The 17,706-nt window shown below is 35.8% G+C and overlaps 1 protein-coding gene across 7 annotated transcripts in view; it reads left to right on the top strand.

The window, feature by feature from the left end:
* Window positions 1–17,706, top strand: part of LOC144968140 (tyrosine-protein phosphatase 10D-like) — an 85,012-nt gene continuing 67,306 nt past the window's right edge. For 5 of the 7 annotated variants that reach the window (XM_078906157.1, XM_078906155.1, XM_078906153.1 and 2 more), the window contains exons 1-2: window positions 7–270; window positions 3,299–3,570. In XM_078906157.1, the coding sequence (XP_078762283.1) occupies window positions 3,511–3,570 (60 nt within the window). In that variant the 5' untranslated portion in view covers window positions 7–270; window positions 3,299–3,510. Of the gene's footprint in view, window positions 271–3,298; window positions 3,571–17,706 lie in introns of all 7 variants that reach the window. The other 2 variants (XM_078906159.1, XM_078906158.1) reach the window with 1 other exon arrangement.

Genomic DNA, 17,706 nt, shown 5'->3' on the forward strand with positions numbered 1-17,706 from the left:
GCAGACGACAGAAACGACAGACGACTGTCGTAAAATGAAAGGAAATGGGCGAGGCAGTTTGTGTTGTGAAATTTTCGTAACGGTGTTTTTGTTGTGCTCGCGGTGAGAGAGCAAGAGTGATAACCTTCGATTAAGACTGACTATCTTTAATTTTAGACGAGGAAGTTAAGTGACCAACTGAGACAGGAAACAAAAAATACAAATATTTAAAACATACATTTTTCGTGGTTTTTAAATGGGGAAATGGTTCTTGGCGATTTGTGAAAAAAGGTAAGATAATCACAGAGATCGGGAGGGTAAAAAAAAAGTAAGAATAAGAGAGTCTCAAACAAGACGTCTTCATTCAGAGTACTTAAGGCTACTCTGGACATTGGCTATCTCTGTTTATGTGATTGTTTCATGTTTTAATTTTTAAAAAGTTGAGATATCCTACTGAGCATCATATTCATATTTATATGATGAGCCTGAATTCGTGTGTGATTGCTCACCTCCACTGTCACTGCAAGTGTCCGATCTTGGACTGGCCACCAACCGCATATTACTGTTCTTTATTATTCACTATCTAATCATAGCTTTTTTATATTAAAAAAAATTGCAATGTAATGTGTCTTGTAATGTGCGGTGTCTGTAATTGGCATGTGTGTTATTGATATTGTTACTTAATTTATTGATTTGCTGAAATTTTACGACACAAAAGTTTACAAGATATCTTCATGGCAGTGGCTATTTTTACACAGTCCTGTAAAGACGGTACTATTTTTACAGTTCTGTATGATTCAGTTTATATATCGCAAATCCATTCATGGTATTTCTCTTTTCTCTTAAATAAATCACGCACCTTGGCTCAGGCCTCCGCACTGAAGTCTGAAGTACTGCCTTGCCTCAGAAATGTCAACTTCCTGATCTAAGATCTGCATTGATAGGTCTTTTTTGAGGATGGAATTTATGAATATGACAGAAGACACCTCGCTGCCCCTCCACCCTTGCAATTCCTCTCTCATGAAACACGCAGTAAGCGTGAACATTATATTTTATTGTAATTGATAAGAGGAAAAATGCCTCAATAGTTTCTTTTTAAAAAATTAATTTTTGTCACAGATTCTTGTGATTGTTAACATTAGAATTAGATAGAAATGGCCTTCTTTTCTTCATTTTTTTCTGATGTAGCCTATTCACGAAATTTAATATTAACTTAATTGTGTTAGCAATGGTCCTTGGTTTCTCTTTAGTCCCTTATTAATATTAATTTTGTAATCCTGACATTTAGGTTGCGGCCATTCAGACTGAATATTAATATTATTCTGTGGTTATTCAGACTCAAATTCCAATGTGCATGTGCAACAGATTATTCTGACTCAGTCTGGATAGACTCTCGTGACTGTGCAGTTTTAAACAGATATAATTTTAATTATTGATAATACATAAAATCAAATCAAAATTAGCGATTTTAATAACTATCAACAGGCAGTCTAAACCCGCTTTTTTTTGATGAGAAAGACAAAATCTTAGAACTTGAAATCCAGTTAAAAATTTAAAAGAAAGTAGTTAAGACTCTTTAAAAGTTAGTCAGTAACATCATAACACAATGTCCAAACAAAATCAGGACAAAAATGTTTACATATTCTGTAAAGCTGGACAGTCAACAATCCCTCTACAGTCTGAAGCAAGTGTATGAGTTGAGTCAGAATCAAATTTCTTCTGAACTCTTTTTCTATTTCTTTAAATATCAGTTCCACCCTCTGCCCATTGCCTGCACTGTGTCTTCCATCCCGTGTCCCCAACCCCGTGTGTATGCGTACGCACATTTGAGGAAGGCTATTCAGACTCAATCCGAATTGCCACTTCGGACAATTTAAGTGAGCTTTGTCACTCCTATTAAAAAGACAATTCGGTTATGATGTTATGCTTTTAAGTAAGATACTCGCAATATCGACATTGAGAAATTCAGTCTTGCTGCTAAACGATTAATTGACGATGTTGATACAAAATTACATGGTGTATTTGAATTGGAAATGTTAATTGATTCACAAAATGAGTCCATGATAATCATTAACTGGATTGAATTATAACTCTTTAAAAAAATATTTTGTGTTATTTAATATTAAATGAATCTTGACACCCAGTTCCATTCATTAAAAAGTATATTTTTCTAACTTTACAGTTCTTCTCACTGGTTATCGCCTGTGTTGTCTTTTCTCAAGTAAATCCTTCCCCAAAAAAATAAAGGGATTATTTTGTTTATTTTTGTTTACTCTTTCAGTTCTGAGGTTATATTCACAATTCCATCTCAAAAAGACTGACACCTGATTGAGACAGCATGAGAATGACAATTTTAGTCAAAGCGATATTCGACGGCGCAGCATCTCAATTAAAATACCCCCCTAGGGCCAATTGAATATTCTGATGAAAGAAATGATACCATTGAGTCAATTTATAGTACTTTTGTAGAAAGTAGGATTGGATTTCATTATTGTTTTTGCCTTTCAAGACCGCCTGCACTGTTCGGCCATTTGCCAGTAGAACAGATTTTGCTCTGGCCGCACAGTGTGGTCAATGGCTGTGAGAGAATTAAAATTTGATAAGGATAAATTGCTAGATTAGAGGTAATGGTCCTTTCCCTACCACATGAATTTTACCCATTCATAGCAAAGAAAACGAAACTGCATCATCATCATTGCCTTTTTCACTCTGGGTCAGGGTATAGGCCACAGACAAGGTTTCCGTCACTCTCTATCTTGAGCTAACTTTTTAAAATCTCATTCCATGTCTTATCACTTCTCTGTATTATATCTTCTTTAACTCTTCTCCATGTTCCCCGTGGCCTTTCCCTTGATCTTCTGCCCTGAGGGTTCCAGTCCAATACTCTCTTTGTTTTAGTGGAGTCATTCTTCTAAGCGTGTGTCCAATCCACCTCCATTGTCTTCTTCCTATTTCCTCTCCCACTGGTTTCTGCTAAAGAAACTGCACTTAACCGTAATATAGTCATCCATCCTATCCATTGAATCGCAATATATGGATTTGAAGCTAATTACGGATTTTTATACAAGTACTATTTTGTGCAGCTTATTCCTAGCCGTGAGTTTTGCAATTTTAATATTAAATATGTTTCAAACACGCTAAACTCGTCTTTAATCTCGTACACATTATGTTGTTTCAAATCTGTTTCATATAGATCCCTTTTTTTCCATAAGCAATGGGTTCTGTATTGGTCCCAAAGACATATATAAGAATTTGATAATTGATGATTTGAATTTTTAAATGTATTTAATTCTCTTCATGTTTCCTTTTTTCTCAACAGAATGAAAGGATGATTTGAATTCCCAGGATTTTTCAATCTTATTTAGGATGCTGCCATTATAATTGCCTCAATACCTTGGCAATGTTGAATCTTGTTGGCTTACACCGCGTTGCCCTGGATAAGGAAGGAGTGTAAACATTTCTTGTGATCTGGATAATATTTCTCGATCAGTTGACATCTTCATCGAGGATTTTCATATATTGATAGGAACTATGTATTTTTCATCATCATTGTCATGGATTTATTATCCAGTGTCTCTTTTGCTGTTGAAGGTAAGTCTTGTTAACTCTAATCTTTAATGCAGAGAGTAGCAAGCAGTTATTACCAGCATTCAACTTTACATTATAAATGGGATAAATATGACATGATGGACCTTATTATAATTCACAAAGACTAATTTATATCCAAATATCCACTGTTCTCTAAATTTTCAGCATTTAGTGTCCATATCTTATATGCCAATAGAAATATAAGAATAAAGTTGTAAGAAATGTGCGGCTTGTGGTAAGACACTCACCTCCAGACCTGTAGGCCCTTGATTGGTTATTATGTCCCTAATTTTGGGATTGGACCGTTGGTGAGTTTTAATTCTGGTATCACTTTCGAGAAACTTGAGTTTAAAGGCTTAGCAGGTCAGACTTTATTTGATATTCATGAATATCATTTTTTAAAAGGCAGAACCTGATGTTTGTAGTATTTTTTTTCATTTAGACTCGACCTCCCCCCCCCCCCCCTGCAAAACAAAGTATTCAATATTCAATAAGTAAATGACGGAACGAATTACTCTGCGGTTATGCGGTCTTGTGGAATGACATTGGCTTTTGGACTGGAAGGTCCTGGGTTCGAGCCTCGCTCGGCACATAGTTGAGTCCTTGGAAAAGGCTCTTTACTCACATTTTCTCACCGTACTCATGTGTAAAATGAGTATCTGGCCGTTTACGGCGTTGTCTCTGTCCAAAAAATATCGCCTAACAGGCCTCATGTCCCTACAAACTTTTTTATCACCATGGATGTAAGAATATTGACTTAAAACATAGATGCCGTACATTATGTGAAAGGTTTTCAACCGTTTTGTTAGCTGCCATTTACAGGTCTGCCATCACTTGAATTCTAATAGCAGTTTTATCATAGAACACAAGTTCTTACCTCTCTTGTCATTTGTGTTCTTACCTCTCTTGTCATTTATCCATTCATCCATTCTTTTGTTCTACTTTCCACCTTTTTATCATCCCCTTCTCTATGGAAAGTTGAAAAATAAAAAAGCAAAAAACGAAACTTGAGCTTTTACATATAGTGCAATATCCACTAAATGTGCTCAGAGCGCATTACAAGGGGTCCCTGACCAACAGCAACACGTAATATGTAGAATGAGACATACATGACGCCTGTTGGGCGATATGAAATATATAATTTTTTCCGACAGAGACAATGTTGTTAATGGCCAGGAACTAATTTTACACCTGAGTATGGTGAGGGAATGCGAGTAAAAAGCCTTTTCCAAGGACTGAACTATGCGCCGAGCGAGGCTTGAACCCTGGGCCTTCCTATCCGAAAACGAGTGTCATACCACATCGCCACATAGTTCCTTGATTGATTGGTTCTCTAAATATGTCCATTTCCCCATCTCCTCCTCAATGTTGTTTTCCATGTAGTTCTCTATGTTTCTTAAATGACTTTGATAATGGCACATTCTATGTTTTTTTAAATGACTTTGATAATGACACATTCTGGTTTCACCCAGACCCCAGCTAGAGTTCTTCATCTGATAATGGGAAACAGTCAAATGTGTGTGTATTTACACGCTTGGTCAACAACAGTTTTAAAACAATATAAGTGTTGGTTGTACCAGATGTTCTAAAGTAACTTGAAAATATTGAAATATTTAGTGATATGAAAATCTATTACCTATATTATAGTATTTCTCTCTTTAGTATTCCTCTGTGATAATGTGGTCTTGTGTTATTACACTCGCTCTTGGACTGGAAGGAGTTCGAGCCTTGCATGGATAGTTGAGTTCTTGGAAAAGGCTCTTTACTCCATCCTTTCACTGTACTCGGGCTTAAAATGAGTACCTAGTCATTAACAGTGTTGTCTCTGTCTGAAAAAATGGTAATATCGCCTAACAGGTGTCATGTCTTGTTATACATGTTGCGTGTAGCTGTTGGTCAGGGGCCCTTTGTTTAAAGTGCTTTGAGCATGTACTGTGGCTATTGCTCTCTATAAAAGCTGACGTTTTTTAAAAATAAAAAATTCATATAGACTTAATCCAAGTCTTCAATTTTTTAAAGCTCTGTAATTTATGATTAACTCTGACTTAAGGCCTTTCGCTTCCTAAACATCTGATCTGGACGCCTCAGCTGCCTCTCTAATCATCTGTGTCATTTTCCTTCCACAGTTCACGGTCTTTTGCTGTAGATGCTAATTTCATAAGGTCTTCCTTTGATTTTAATTCTTTGTTATTTTGAAGGCATTTTAGGTCTCTATTGAGGACATTGAATTGACGTCGGTGGTCTACCTTGATATTTCTTGTGTCCAGACGGGGTAAAAAAAAGTATTCATAGCTTTATTAGCTGGTATATTTTCATCTCTTCAGAGTATATGCCCAAAAAGCGGTCATCTTGCTCTAGGATTTGAATGGATAAGGGTCTTTTGTTGCATTTTTCATACATGATCTATGATGATAAAATATTTTCACTTTTTAGCATCCAAATCACTTGGACATTTTACTGGTTTTACATGATTTATGACAATATCACCATAGCCACATTGGACCATTTGTACATTGTCTTTTACTACCAATAAATTGTCTTTTTCCCTTTTTTCAAAAGGTGAAATTACCAATTTGCATTTCCTACATTCATTGGATTTAATCCTATTTATTTATATTATATATTTGTTAATTTAATTTATTTATTATTATTATTATTATTATTATTATTGTTGTTGTTGTTTTTGTATATTATTATCATTGTTTATATTATTTTCATTATAATTGTTATCATGATTGTTATTAATATATTAATTATTATTATTATTATTATTAATTATTATTATTATTATTATTATTATTATTATTATTATATTATTATTATCATTTATTATTATTATTATATATTATTGTTATATTATTTAATATTAAAATTATATATTATTATTATTTTATTAATATTATTTATTTATTTATTATTTTATATATTATATATTATTATTAGTTTCTTCTTATTTTTTGTTGTTGTCATTGAATAACTTACAATCATGCTACATAATGGCTGACTGTGTACAAATTATATGTGTATTTCAAACTATCAGTTGCTGTCTTGTCCAAAATTTGATTCATATTGATCTGCTGCTATTTTTTTTTTTTATTTTAAAGCGTTTGAAAACGTTTTATAATATTATAATATTATTTACTCCATAGACGCGTCTCTATCTCTCAAACCAGTAACGGTTCATGACAGCTTTGTTGATTTCGTTGTCATTAAGGTTATAGAGTGTAAGATTACACATTGTGAAAAGTGTCTATTGTCGTGATAATATAGGTACAGTAATAGAATAGAAATGATTCATCAATGACGTGATACGGATTTGAAATGTGTGTCTTGGAAGGGGGGGGGGAGAGAGAGAGAGAGAGAGAGGAGAGAGAGAGAGAGAGGAGAGAGAGAGAGAGAGAGAGAGAGAGAGAGAGAGAGAGAGAGAGAGAGAGAAAGAGAGAGAGAGAGAGAAAGAGAGAGCAGTCCCCCATCGGCGTCCAAAAAGGGTTGTTCTCAAACGATTTAACAGTCACAGAAAGGTCAGAGGTTTAAAAAAAACACAAAGCCCAAAAGAAAAAGATAATTGCATTGGGACTAATGGACCATGTGTAGACTTCGTGCCTTATCCTGTACAGCTAGGATAAAATAAATACCAATATATGTATTATATTGTGTATACTTTGTAAGGTTGCCTTACCTCTCCGCCCCCCGAATTTACAGCGTACAGTTAAGATGCGTGTCTATTTACACATCTTAAGTTGAAGTACCTGTGATATTATTTACAGGGCATGTAATAATATATTACACTATAGTTGTCAAGGGTGTCGGATTGGGGCGAACCTCTAGTGGGGTTGTGGTTGTAAAAACTCCTTCTGCACAAGAATAATGATGGTGACACACGATAGTGGTGCATACAAACAAGCAAGTCGTGACGGTGATGCAGTCGTGATATTGATATTGGTTATGATGATGATGATGATGTCAAAGTGGAAACTAAGCTGCAAGAAGTTGTTTACTGTAAAAAAAAAAAAAAAAAAGAATGACGATTCGACTTAAAAAGCAAACAGACAACAAAACACAAACAAACCTAAAATCTAAAGAAAAAAAACAACTACTCGGCTTACAAAAGACAGTGTGTGTGTGTGTGTGTGTGTGTGTGTGTGTGTGTGTCGCTAAGGTTGTCAATTTTCCGTATATTTACGGAATTCGGTATGTTACAAACCCACAGTATGTTTTTCAATCACTTGCCGAACGGCAAAAAGTATAAGTACAAAATGTCTTTTTATATTTGCCTCCTGAATTGGCAACCCTGTATTGTGTTTCTCTGTAGACGTTAATATGAAAAAACAATGGAAGAAGTTGATCGCATATTATTTTGTTAAGGAATATAAAAAAGCTTTTCGAGGAATAATAAATAAATACGACTCATTCTTTAAGTGTTGGTCATGGTATTTTTCGGTCCTATTAAATCATCGCCCCCTCGGGTTTAAGTCGGTTAACACAGATAATTTATTTACTTCCTGATTAGCCGTTTACTTAAGTAGATTATAGTCGACTGTTTGTATCTATTGCCCGGCCGTTCATTCGACATCTCTCTCGCTTTCTTTTTCTATATATCTCTGTCTCTCTATTGCTGTCTTTCGATCTATCTTTTTCTTTCTATTTATGTCTCTCTCTCTCTCTCTCTCTCTCTCTCTCTCTCTCTCTCTCTCTCTCTCTCTCGTTCTCTATCTGTCTACTCACCTACTTCCTCTTTATCTCTCTACCCTTCCTCTTTCTTTCTTTACAACGGTCATACGATCATTTCTATTCGATCCATAATCTTTGCGACGTCATTAAAAAAAACAACAACAACAACAACAAAAATCAAGTAAAAGACATAAAACAAACAAGAAAACGGGGTACCGGGATTGTAAATTTGGCCTTTTTAATGCCACATTCCAAAAACTTGGCGTTTTCTGTTTCTGTTTATTTATTTATCTTTTTTTAATATTTTTTTTTCAGTTTTTTTTTCTATGGCCGTTTGTCATGGAAAATGGATTTGTTATTTTAGCATTTTTAAGCAGTATATTATAATCTCTTAAGTTTACCTATCTAATACACAACTACAATAATGGCACAGATTTTACTAATTTTCACTCCGAAACTAGCAAGGCGTCGTGTTTGTTGTTGTTGTTGTTGTTCTTCTTCTTCTTCTTCTTCTTCTTCTTCTTCTTCTTCTTCTTCTTCTTCTTCTTCTTCTTCTTATTATTATTATTATTATTATTATTATTATTATTATTATTATTATTATTATTATTATTATTATTATTATTATTATTATTATTATTATTATTATTATTATTAATATTTATTATTTTATTATAATTATTCTTATTATTTTTGTGTGTCTGTCTCTCTCTCTCTCTCTCTCTCTCTCTCTCTCTCTCTCTCTCTCTGTGTGTGCGCGCGTGTGCGTGAATGCCTTCGGTAGAGAAAGAGAGAGAGAGAGAGAGAGAGAGAAAGAGAGAGAGATGGGGGAGGGGGATACAAAAAGAGAAAGGATTGGGGATGTTGGTAATTAGTTTTACATCGAGTGTGCATCAAGTTTGCGAGTTTGATATATTTATTTTAGTATATCGACTGTCTGTGTCTTTTGAGCATTACCTACGTACCTATTTAATCTCTCCGTTGACGGGCGTTGATTAAATGTATAAAGACTGAATGCAAGCATATTATTTCTAATTACTGCAAGAGACAGCGACCATCAAGATTTGCGGCTTTGTGGTCTGACACTCGATTTCGGATCGGAAGGTCCTGGGTTCGATCCTCGCTCGGCGCATGGTTGAGTCCTTGGAAAAGGCTCTTTACTCACATTCTCTCAGGTGTAAAATGAGTACCTGGCCGTAACAGCGTTGTCTCTGTCCGAAAAAGATTGTAATATGGCCTAACAGGGGTCATGTCTCGTTCTAAATGTTAAGTGTTGCTGTTGGCTAAGGACCCCTTGTAAAAAGCCTTGAGCACGTTTAGTGGATACTGCGCTATATAAAAGCACAATTTAAATTTAATTTAAGATGTTATAATCTTAACTGCTATAGATAGAACGAAGTTGACGTCACTCAGGTCTTTGATATTGTTTTTAATTTTTTAAAATTCATTTTAAAATTTTTATTTTTTTAATTTTTTTGTGCCATCCATCTTTATGAGTAATTCTCACTAAATTGTATCAACCAGACTATATATAAACCTTCAAGGTTACACATCGTTTTGTGTGTTTTGGTCCGTTATACTTCCGGATCGCAATGTTGTGAGTGTGAAGATGGTTCGTAAGTGATTTAGTCACAATGATTTATAGTAGCAGCCTTTTACTGTCCTGCTGAAATATGACAAGCAAAAAACAAAACAAAAGCAATCAATTAGACATCAAAAAACAAACATAGAAAAATAAACATCAACAGCAAAAAATAAAACGATCGACAAAAAAAAAACAAAAAAAAAAAAAAAAAATCCACATTTTTTTTTTCTCGGAAGATTTTGACATTGGTGGACTCATTTTAATCAGTCGATAATTTGAAGTAACAATTTTCTGGCCGAAATGAAAAACAAAGTATTTGGGGTTGTGCAGCGGAGTATGGAGTATTTATCTTTTAGGAAATATGCATTCGTCTATTTTGCCTTGACCTGATCAGAAAGAAAGATATATATATAAATATATATATAAATATATATATATATATATATATATATATATATATATATATATATATATATATAGAGAGAGAGAGAGAGAGAGAGAGAGAGAGAGAGATTGTAATCTCTCTCTCTCTCTCTCTCTCTCTCTCTCTCTCTCTCTCTTTGACATATCTGTTATTCAACTGCACAAAATACTTACGACGCTGTAAATAATTGGACAAGACAGCAAGTGTAAACGGAGGAAGACTGCAGCGGGGGGTTGGAGCAATTTTAATCAGATTGTCAGTCCAGATACATCCTCCCTATGTCTACAGACATACTGTGCTTCAAGGGCAATTTATCCCCCCCCCCCCCTCTCTCTCTCTCTCTCTCTCTCTCTCTCTCTCTCTCTCTCTCTCTCTTTCTTCATTCTTTTAAAGCATATTATATATTTTTATCCCTGACACACCTCATTGACCACGCCTCTTGTCTTCAATTTGAGACAGAAAATAACAAAATAATCCTTTTCATTGCGATTTTGTGTGTGTTGCTGTGTGTGTGTCTAGATTGTAATTCTCTCTCTCTCTCTCTCTCTCTCTCTCTCTCTCTCTCTGTGTGTTTTGAATGTGCTAAGTGCATCACATGTTCTAAACGGATATTTCCAATAGGATTCAAATTCAATAGTCTGGCGTCACGTCCACCCAGCTATCAGCAGCTTGGTTCTAAACAAAGAAAATCTGTACTTTTTAATATTCATGCTGGCTAGAAATTTTTCACATGTCATGTGATCAGAATTTATAAAAGTCGAAACATGATCAGAGTTATAATGTTTTTCTCCTCTGGATACACTTTTATGCTCGTCGTAGAAGTATTTCATAAGGGCGTCCGCCATTGTTCCGATACTTTAGAACCAGTTACTATGCGTCATTACGATGGAAGTGACGTCACGACTATTGAAGCCTATTCAAAGTGTTTCAAATGGACACCAATTTTGCAGGTCGTTTTCTTTTTACTTTTACCGTCAAGGAGGAAGCGTGCAGGATGCGCCAGGGGCAAATTACTATAAGTATGTTTTTTTTAGTTTTATTTTTTTTTTACCGAGACACTCCACCTGGTCCAGTCGACAGAAAATGTTGCCCCGAAGGCTTGCCTCAGGGTAACGACATTTACTAGGGGGAACATCACTAAATATGTCGTCTGTGACAGATGCTGACTTGTTTGAAATTTCAGGGGAGTTAAATTTACTTAGGCTTTCTGCTTACTTATGCGAAAAATGCGGCTATCTGGTCTAGTGGTATGGCACTCGCTTTCGGATCGGAAGGTCCTGGGTTCGAGCCTCGCTCGGTGCATAGTAAATTCCTTGGAAAAGGCTCTTTACTCACATTCTCTCACCGTACTCGGGTTAAAATGAGTACCTGGTCGTTAAAAGCGTTGTCTCTGTCCGAAAAATTGTAATTTCGCCAACATACGTCATATCCCTTCCTATATTTTAAGTGTTGCTATTGTCCAGGGACCCTTGTAAACCGCTTTGAGCACATTTAGTGGATATTGCACTATATAAAAGCTCATAAAAAAAAAAAAATGAATGAAACGAAATGATCATCTTGATAGTGGTATTTTTCTGATATATTGGTGCACTGCGATGTCCATAACACCTTCTTTCTCTAACCTTTGTACAAATATATGCTTTTCTTTTTAATTCTCTAACAATGTGAAATTGAATGCAAGCTTCAATTTATCATCAAAACACGATGAATGAAACACTACAGAAAAGCAACATTTACATTACCCGTATTCTATTTGGATTCTGCGATTTTTGTAGAATCAGTTCTCAACATTTGACTGTTTTTATTCGGTTTCTCTAATACTTCAGAATTTTTTATTTTTTTAATTTTATATCAAAGACACGATTTTACCACCTATAATATATCAACAGTTCAGGTTCAGAAGCGTTGAGTGGTTTGTTACTATATTTCTTTACTTGGATATTTGTTTTTGTTTTTTTTTTTTGTTTATTTGTTTTGTTTTGTTTTAATTCTAAATACTTTTGGATATTTAAACGAAAATGTAATCTGAGAGACGACTGCAAGTTTACATTATCGGTATGTAAAATTCTTCTCCCCAAATGTCACCCCTTTTGAAAAGCAGTCTTATATTGTTTCTTATGTTGGGGTTGGCAGCCCTATATATTTGTATGTATTGCACCACTGGTCACACTAAAACGTGCACATTACAATGGGGTTCAACAGTCGTGACGTCACTTCCCCCGTAATGATGCAGAGTAACTTTAACTTAGTAACTGGCTCTAAACTATCGGAACAATGGCGGGCGCCCTTATGAAATATTTTCCGACGAAAGTGTATCCAGAAGAGAAAAACATTATAAATATGATCATGTTTTGACTTTTATACATTCTGATCACAAGACATATGAAAAGTATCGGTTTTCTTTGTTTAGAACCACGTCACCGTTGCTGGGCGACGTGACATCATACTATTGAATCCAATTGAACGTCAAAAGTCAAAGGCTCACCGACACTGTATTGAATTACCTTGTATTTATGGATAGAATGAAGTTGACGTCACTCGGGTCTTTGTTATTGTTTTTTTGCCATCCGCGTTTATGAGTAATTCCCACTAAACTATATTAACTTTTAAGGTTACACATAGGTTTGTGTGTTGGTCCGTTATACTTCCGGACGGCAATGTTTTGAGATTCTTAGCCAAGCGCATACTATCTATAGATGATGTGTGGATTTAAGATATGAAGAGATTAACATTTTTCATTGTTCGTTGAATGACCAGATCAGAGATGTTTGTAATGTCATCTTGGACATCATAGAGTACTATAAGTATTAAGCTTTGAGCTTTTATATTGCGCAATATCCACTAAACGTGCTCAAAGCGCGTTACAAGGGTTCCCTGGCCAACATCAACGCTTAGCATGTAGGACGGGACATGACGCCTGTTAGGCGATATTTTTCGGACAGAGACAACGCCGTAAACGGCCAGATACTCATTTTACACATGAGTACGGTGAGAAAATGTGAGTAAAGAGCCTTTTCCAAGGACCCAACTATGTGCCGAGCGAGGCTCGAACCCAGGACCTTCCGGTCCTAAAGCCAATGTCATTCCACAAGACCGCATAACCGCAGGGTAATTCATTCCGTCATTTACTTATTGACTAGTGAATACTTCTCGGCTAAAAGTAGGGATGACACCCCACCCCTCCCCTTTGAACTTTTATATAGAGCAATGTCCACTAAACGTGCTCACAGCGCTTTACGAGGTGTCCCTAGCCAACAACACTTTTTAGTCCACAGCTTCAAGCAGCTTTAGTTTCAATACTGCCTAATTTCATGTCTTTTAACCCGGTCTGTCTATAGTCTGGTCTCTTTCGAATGTCACCGTTTGTTTTTCATTATTTTTGAATTAAGTATTTGGGGAATTTGATTAATTTACGAAATAAAACAATAAAACAGAATGATATTCTACTTTGATGTCATCAATGCTAAATTGTTTCTCCATTGAGTCAGAAGTGTGACAGCGGGGTGACGAATTGGATTAAAACGAAGTCCCCCAATCTTTACTGAATTGATTAAAACCAATCCCTTCCTGTATCGAAAACCCTTTTTGGTTTATATTTTATTATTATTATTATTATTCTTTTTTTTTTTTTAATTTCGAGGCGATGATAGCCGTAGTTAAGTGGAAACATAGTGGAAGGGGTGGGGGGGGGGGGGGGGGGGGGGGGGGTTGCTGTAGTTGGGAGATCCCTAGTCATGTAAAACTGTCAACCTTATCAATCAAAACACGTATGGCTACTCCAGCCATCAATCAAACGCCCTCTTGACTTTTATTTATCCCAAAGCCTGTTGGATAATTCGTCCCGTCATTTACTTATTGGATATTGAATACTTCTCGGCTAAAAAAGTTTGAATGATCCCCTTCCCCCTTGATGAGAAAGACCGGGGAAAGGACGTGAATGTTACACTACATCAGAGCAGTTTAGGATGTTTTATGTCGTAATAGCGGTAGTTAGTTTTTGGTTTGTACGTCATGTTTTACATCTAAAAACTTTTTTTTTCTTCTTTTTTCTTTCTCTCTCTCTCTCTCTCTCTCTCTCTCTCTCTCTCTCTCTCTCTCTCTCTCTCTCTCTCTCTCTCTCTCTCTCTCTCTCTCTCTCCCCCCCCCCCCCTTCTGTTACAGCTTTTGTGCTCGACTTTCGGTATATATGTCACAGTTTTAAAAAAAAATCCACAAGGACTCAGTTATGCGCCGAGCGAGGCTCGAACCCGGGACCTTCCGATATGAAAGCGAGTGTCATACCACAAGACCACATTGCCGCACTTTGATGTCGATCATTATCCTAAATAACGATAAAGTAATTAAATCAAACAATCCTTTTTCCTTGAGCTGACATGTCGTAGTATACCATACAAGTGTCGCAAGCGCTACAAAAACCCTTAACCAGTTAACTTCACGCAGTCCCAGATTTGAGAGTTTTTTTTATGAGGGTCATATAAATCAACCGATTTATATTTGAATGCCGAGTTTTCTGGCCAATGTCTAAATACATGTTTTTTCAGAGTACGGCATTTATCTGGTTAAAAGCATATGAAAAAAACAAAACAAACCAAAATCCAAAGCGTTGAAACCGATCACCCACCATTCATTGTCATGACAATACTAGTTGCTGTCCCGTCGGTTCTGGAATAAAACAAATAATGCTGTATGATCGGCATGACATTGGCCTGCCTGCACATCGATTTTCAGGCAAAATTATTATTGCATGTCGTCATTCCATTCCACTGGGTGGGTGGCGAATAAAGCAAAAAGTCGATCCATGGATTCTGATTCTGATTCTATGAGTAGTGTAGGTGTTATAGGTGAGTTGAAGATCAACAAATTATTATTCTGTCAACATTCGCTATAACTTGAGTGGTGGATGGCTCATAAGGTAGAGCCACGCTCTCCCCGGCGAGGCGGAGTTGTCGTACCAGTAAGGTCGCGGTTAAGCCCAATCATTCTCTATCGCCTTCTGGCAATGGAGAGAAAGATAAAGGGGGTAAATGTGACTCATATATAAGGGAACATCACAAAACAAACGACGTTTCGGTCTTTTGCCTTTATCAAGTAAACACTAAATCTGATCTAATACATATATATATATATATATATATATATATATATATATATATATATATATATATATATATATACTTGTAAAAGGCCAAAGGCCGAAACGTCGTTTGTTTTGTGTTGTTCCCTTATATATGAGTCACATTTACTCCGATATCAATATCTTTCGCTCCATTTTATTGGCTCATTTAGGCATCTCTATTTTTTGTCTTCTGGCCCTTTCCCAGTCACTTCATTTCTTGTTATTATCACTATAACTACAGCATCGAGGTAAGATTTGGGTTATCAATTCTGATTCGACAAGTAGTGTAGGTATTAGAGAGGATTTGAAGATCAACAAATTATTATTTTGTCAACATTTACTATAACTACAGCATCGTGGTAAGATTTTGGGTTGTCAATTCTGATTCTACAAGTAGTGTGGATGTCATAGAGGATTTGAAGATCAACAAATTATTATTCTGTCAACATTTACTATAACTACAGCATCGTGGTAAGATTTTGGGTTGTCAATTCTGATTCTACAAGTAGTGTGGATGTCATAGAGGATTTGAAGATCAACAAATTATTATTCTGTCAACATTTACTATTACTACAGCACCGTGGTAAGATTTTGGGTTGTCAATTCTGATTCTACAAGTAGTGTGGATGTCATAGAGGATTTGAAGATCAACAAATTATTATTATGTCAACATTTACTATAACTACAGCACCGTGGTAAGATTTTGGGTTGTCAATTCTGATTCTACAAGTAGTGTGGATGTCATAGAGGATTTGAAGATCAACAAATTATTATTTTGTCAACATTTACTATAACTACAGCATCGTGGTAAGATTTTGGGTTGTCAATAATAGCGCAGTAGTTTATTTAAAAAAAATAAATAATAACGATAAGTATTGAAATGTAAGCTTATTCGTCCTTAGTATTTCATTCATCGTGTTTCGAAAAATCAACGTTTAATAAATTGAATCTTACTTTTCAATACACATCGTTATTTTTATCCTTAGAGCTTCAATCAGCAACATTTTTATTAACGGTTTTTAAATCAGTTAATTGTCATTCTGTGGAAAGACACGTATTTAGAAATTTGGCCAGAAAACTCGTCCAGTGTTTACAGTAATCTCAAAAAGATGGAATTTTATTTGTAAAAAAAATGTCGATGCGTGCGTTTTCTCAAATTTGGCTAGAATTTTTTTCTCGGTTCAGGAGGAATCATCGTAAAAAAAAACAAAACAAAAGAAAAATATTATTGTGATATCTTCCGACGTGTACATATTTGCAAGTCTGACATCCGAATCCAAGTTTAACATTGCTGTAATGGACAGTGTTTTGCGTCATATTTTTTTTTTTTTTTTTTTTTTTTTTTTGAGATTTCCAATGAGCGCATTAGGAATTGTGTTATCAGACCTGCAAATAAGTGCCCCTCGACGTCTTTCTTTTTGCAATTTTCCACCAAACCCCCTCCCTCCTCCCTCTCCCGGGAGACCGAATCCAGTGGATTATGAATTATGTATTAACGATGATAACTTGATTCCTTTGTCAACATTTGCCTTGATGTCCAGGAATGCTCTTTGTAAACAATGATGGGCTTAAATTTCAGCTCCAGAGACGAAAAGTAGGGACGTTTCGAGTTTCCCCTTTATATTATCAACAGACAATAAGACACAACACACATGGTCGTGGAGGATATTTATACTACGGAAAAACCTCGAGCATTTATATAGCGCAATATCCACTAAACATTCCCAAAGGGCTTTACAAAGGGTCCCTAGCCAACAGCAACACGTAACGTGTAGAACGAGACACCTTTTTAGACAGAGACAACGCTGTTAAAGGTCATGTACTCATTTTACACATGAGTACGGTGAGAGATTGTGAATAAATAACCTATACCAAGGACTTAACTTTACGCCGCTCAGAGTGGGACTGGAACCCTGGACCTTACGATCCGAAAGCGAGTGTCATACCACAAGATCACATAGCCGCAAATAGACGAAATATAGTATTATAGGTCCTTTTACACGTAGGTAAAACAAGTGCGGCTATGTGGTTTAGTGGTATGACACTCGCTTTCGGATTGGAAGGTCCTGGCTTCGAGCCTCGCTCGGCGCATAGTTGAGTCCTTGGAAATGGCTCTTTACTCACGTGTTCCCATCGTACTCAGGTGTAAAATGAGTACCTGGCGTTGTTCCTGTCCGAAAAAAATTGCAATATCGCATAACAGGCGTCATGTCTCGTTCTACGTGTTAAGTGTTGCTGTTGGCCAGGGACCCTCTGTAAAGCACTTTGAGCATGTTTATTGGATATTGCGCTCTATAAAAGCTCGTTTTTTTGTTGTTTTTTTTTAATTGTTTTTTTTTAGCT

The sequence above is a fragment of the Berghia stephanieae genome, chromosome 3, assembly GCF_034508935.2.
Source record: "Berghia stephanieae isolate SIO BIC M18660-M18661 chromosome 3, UCSD_Bste_1.3, whole genome shotgun sequence".
Classification (NCBI taxonomy): Eukaryota; Metazoa; Mollusca; class Gastropoda; order Nudibranchia; family Aeolidiidae; genus Berghia; species Berghia stephanieae.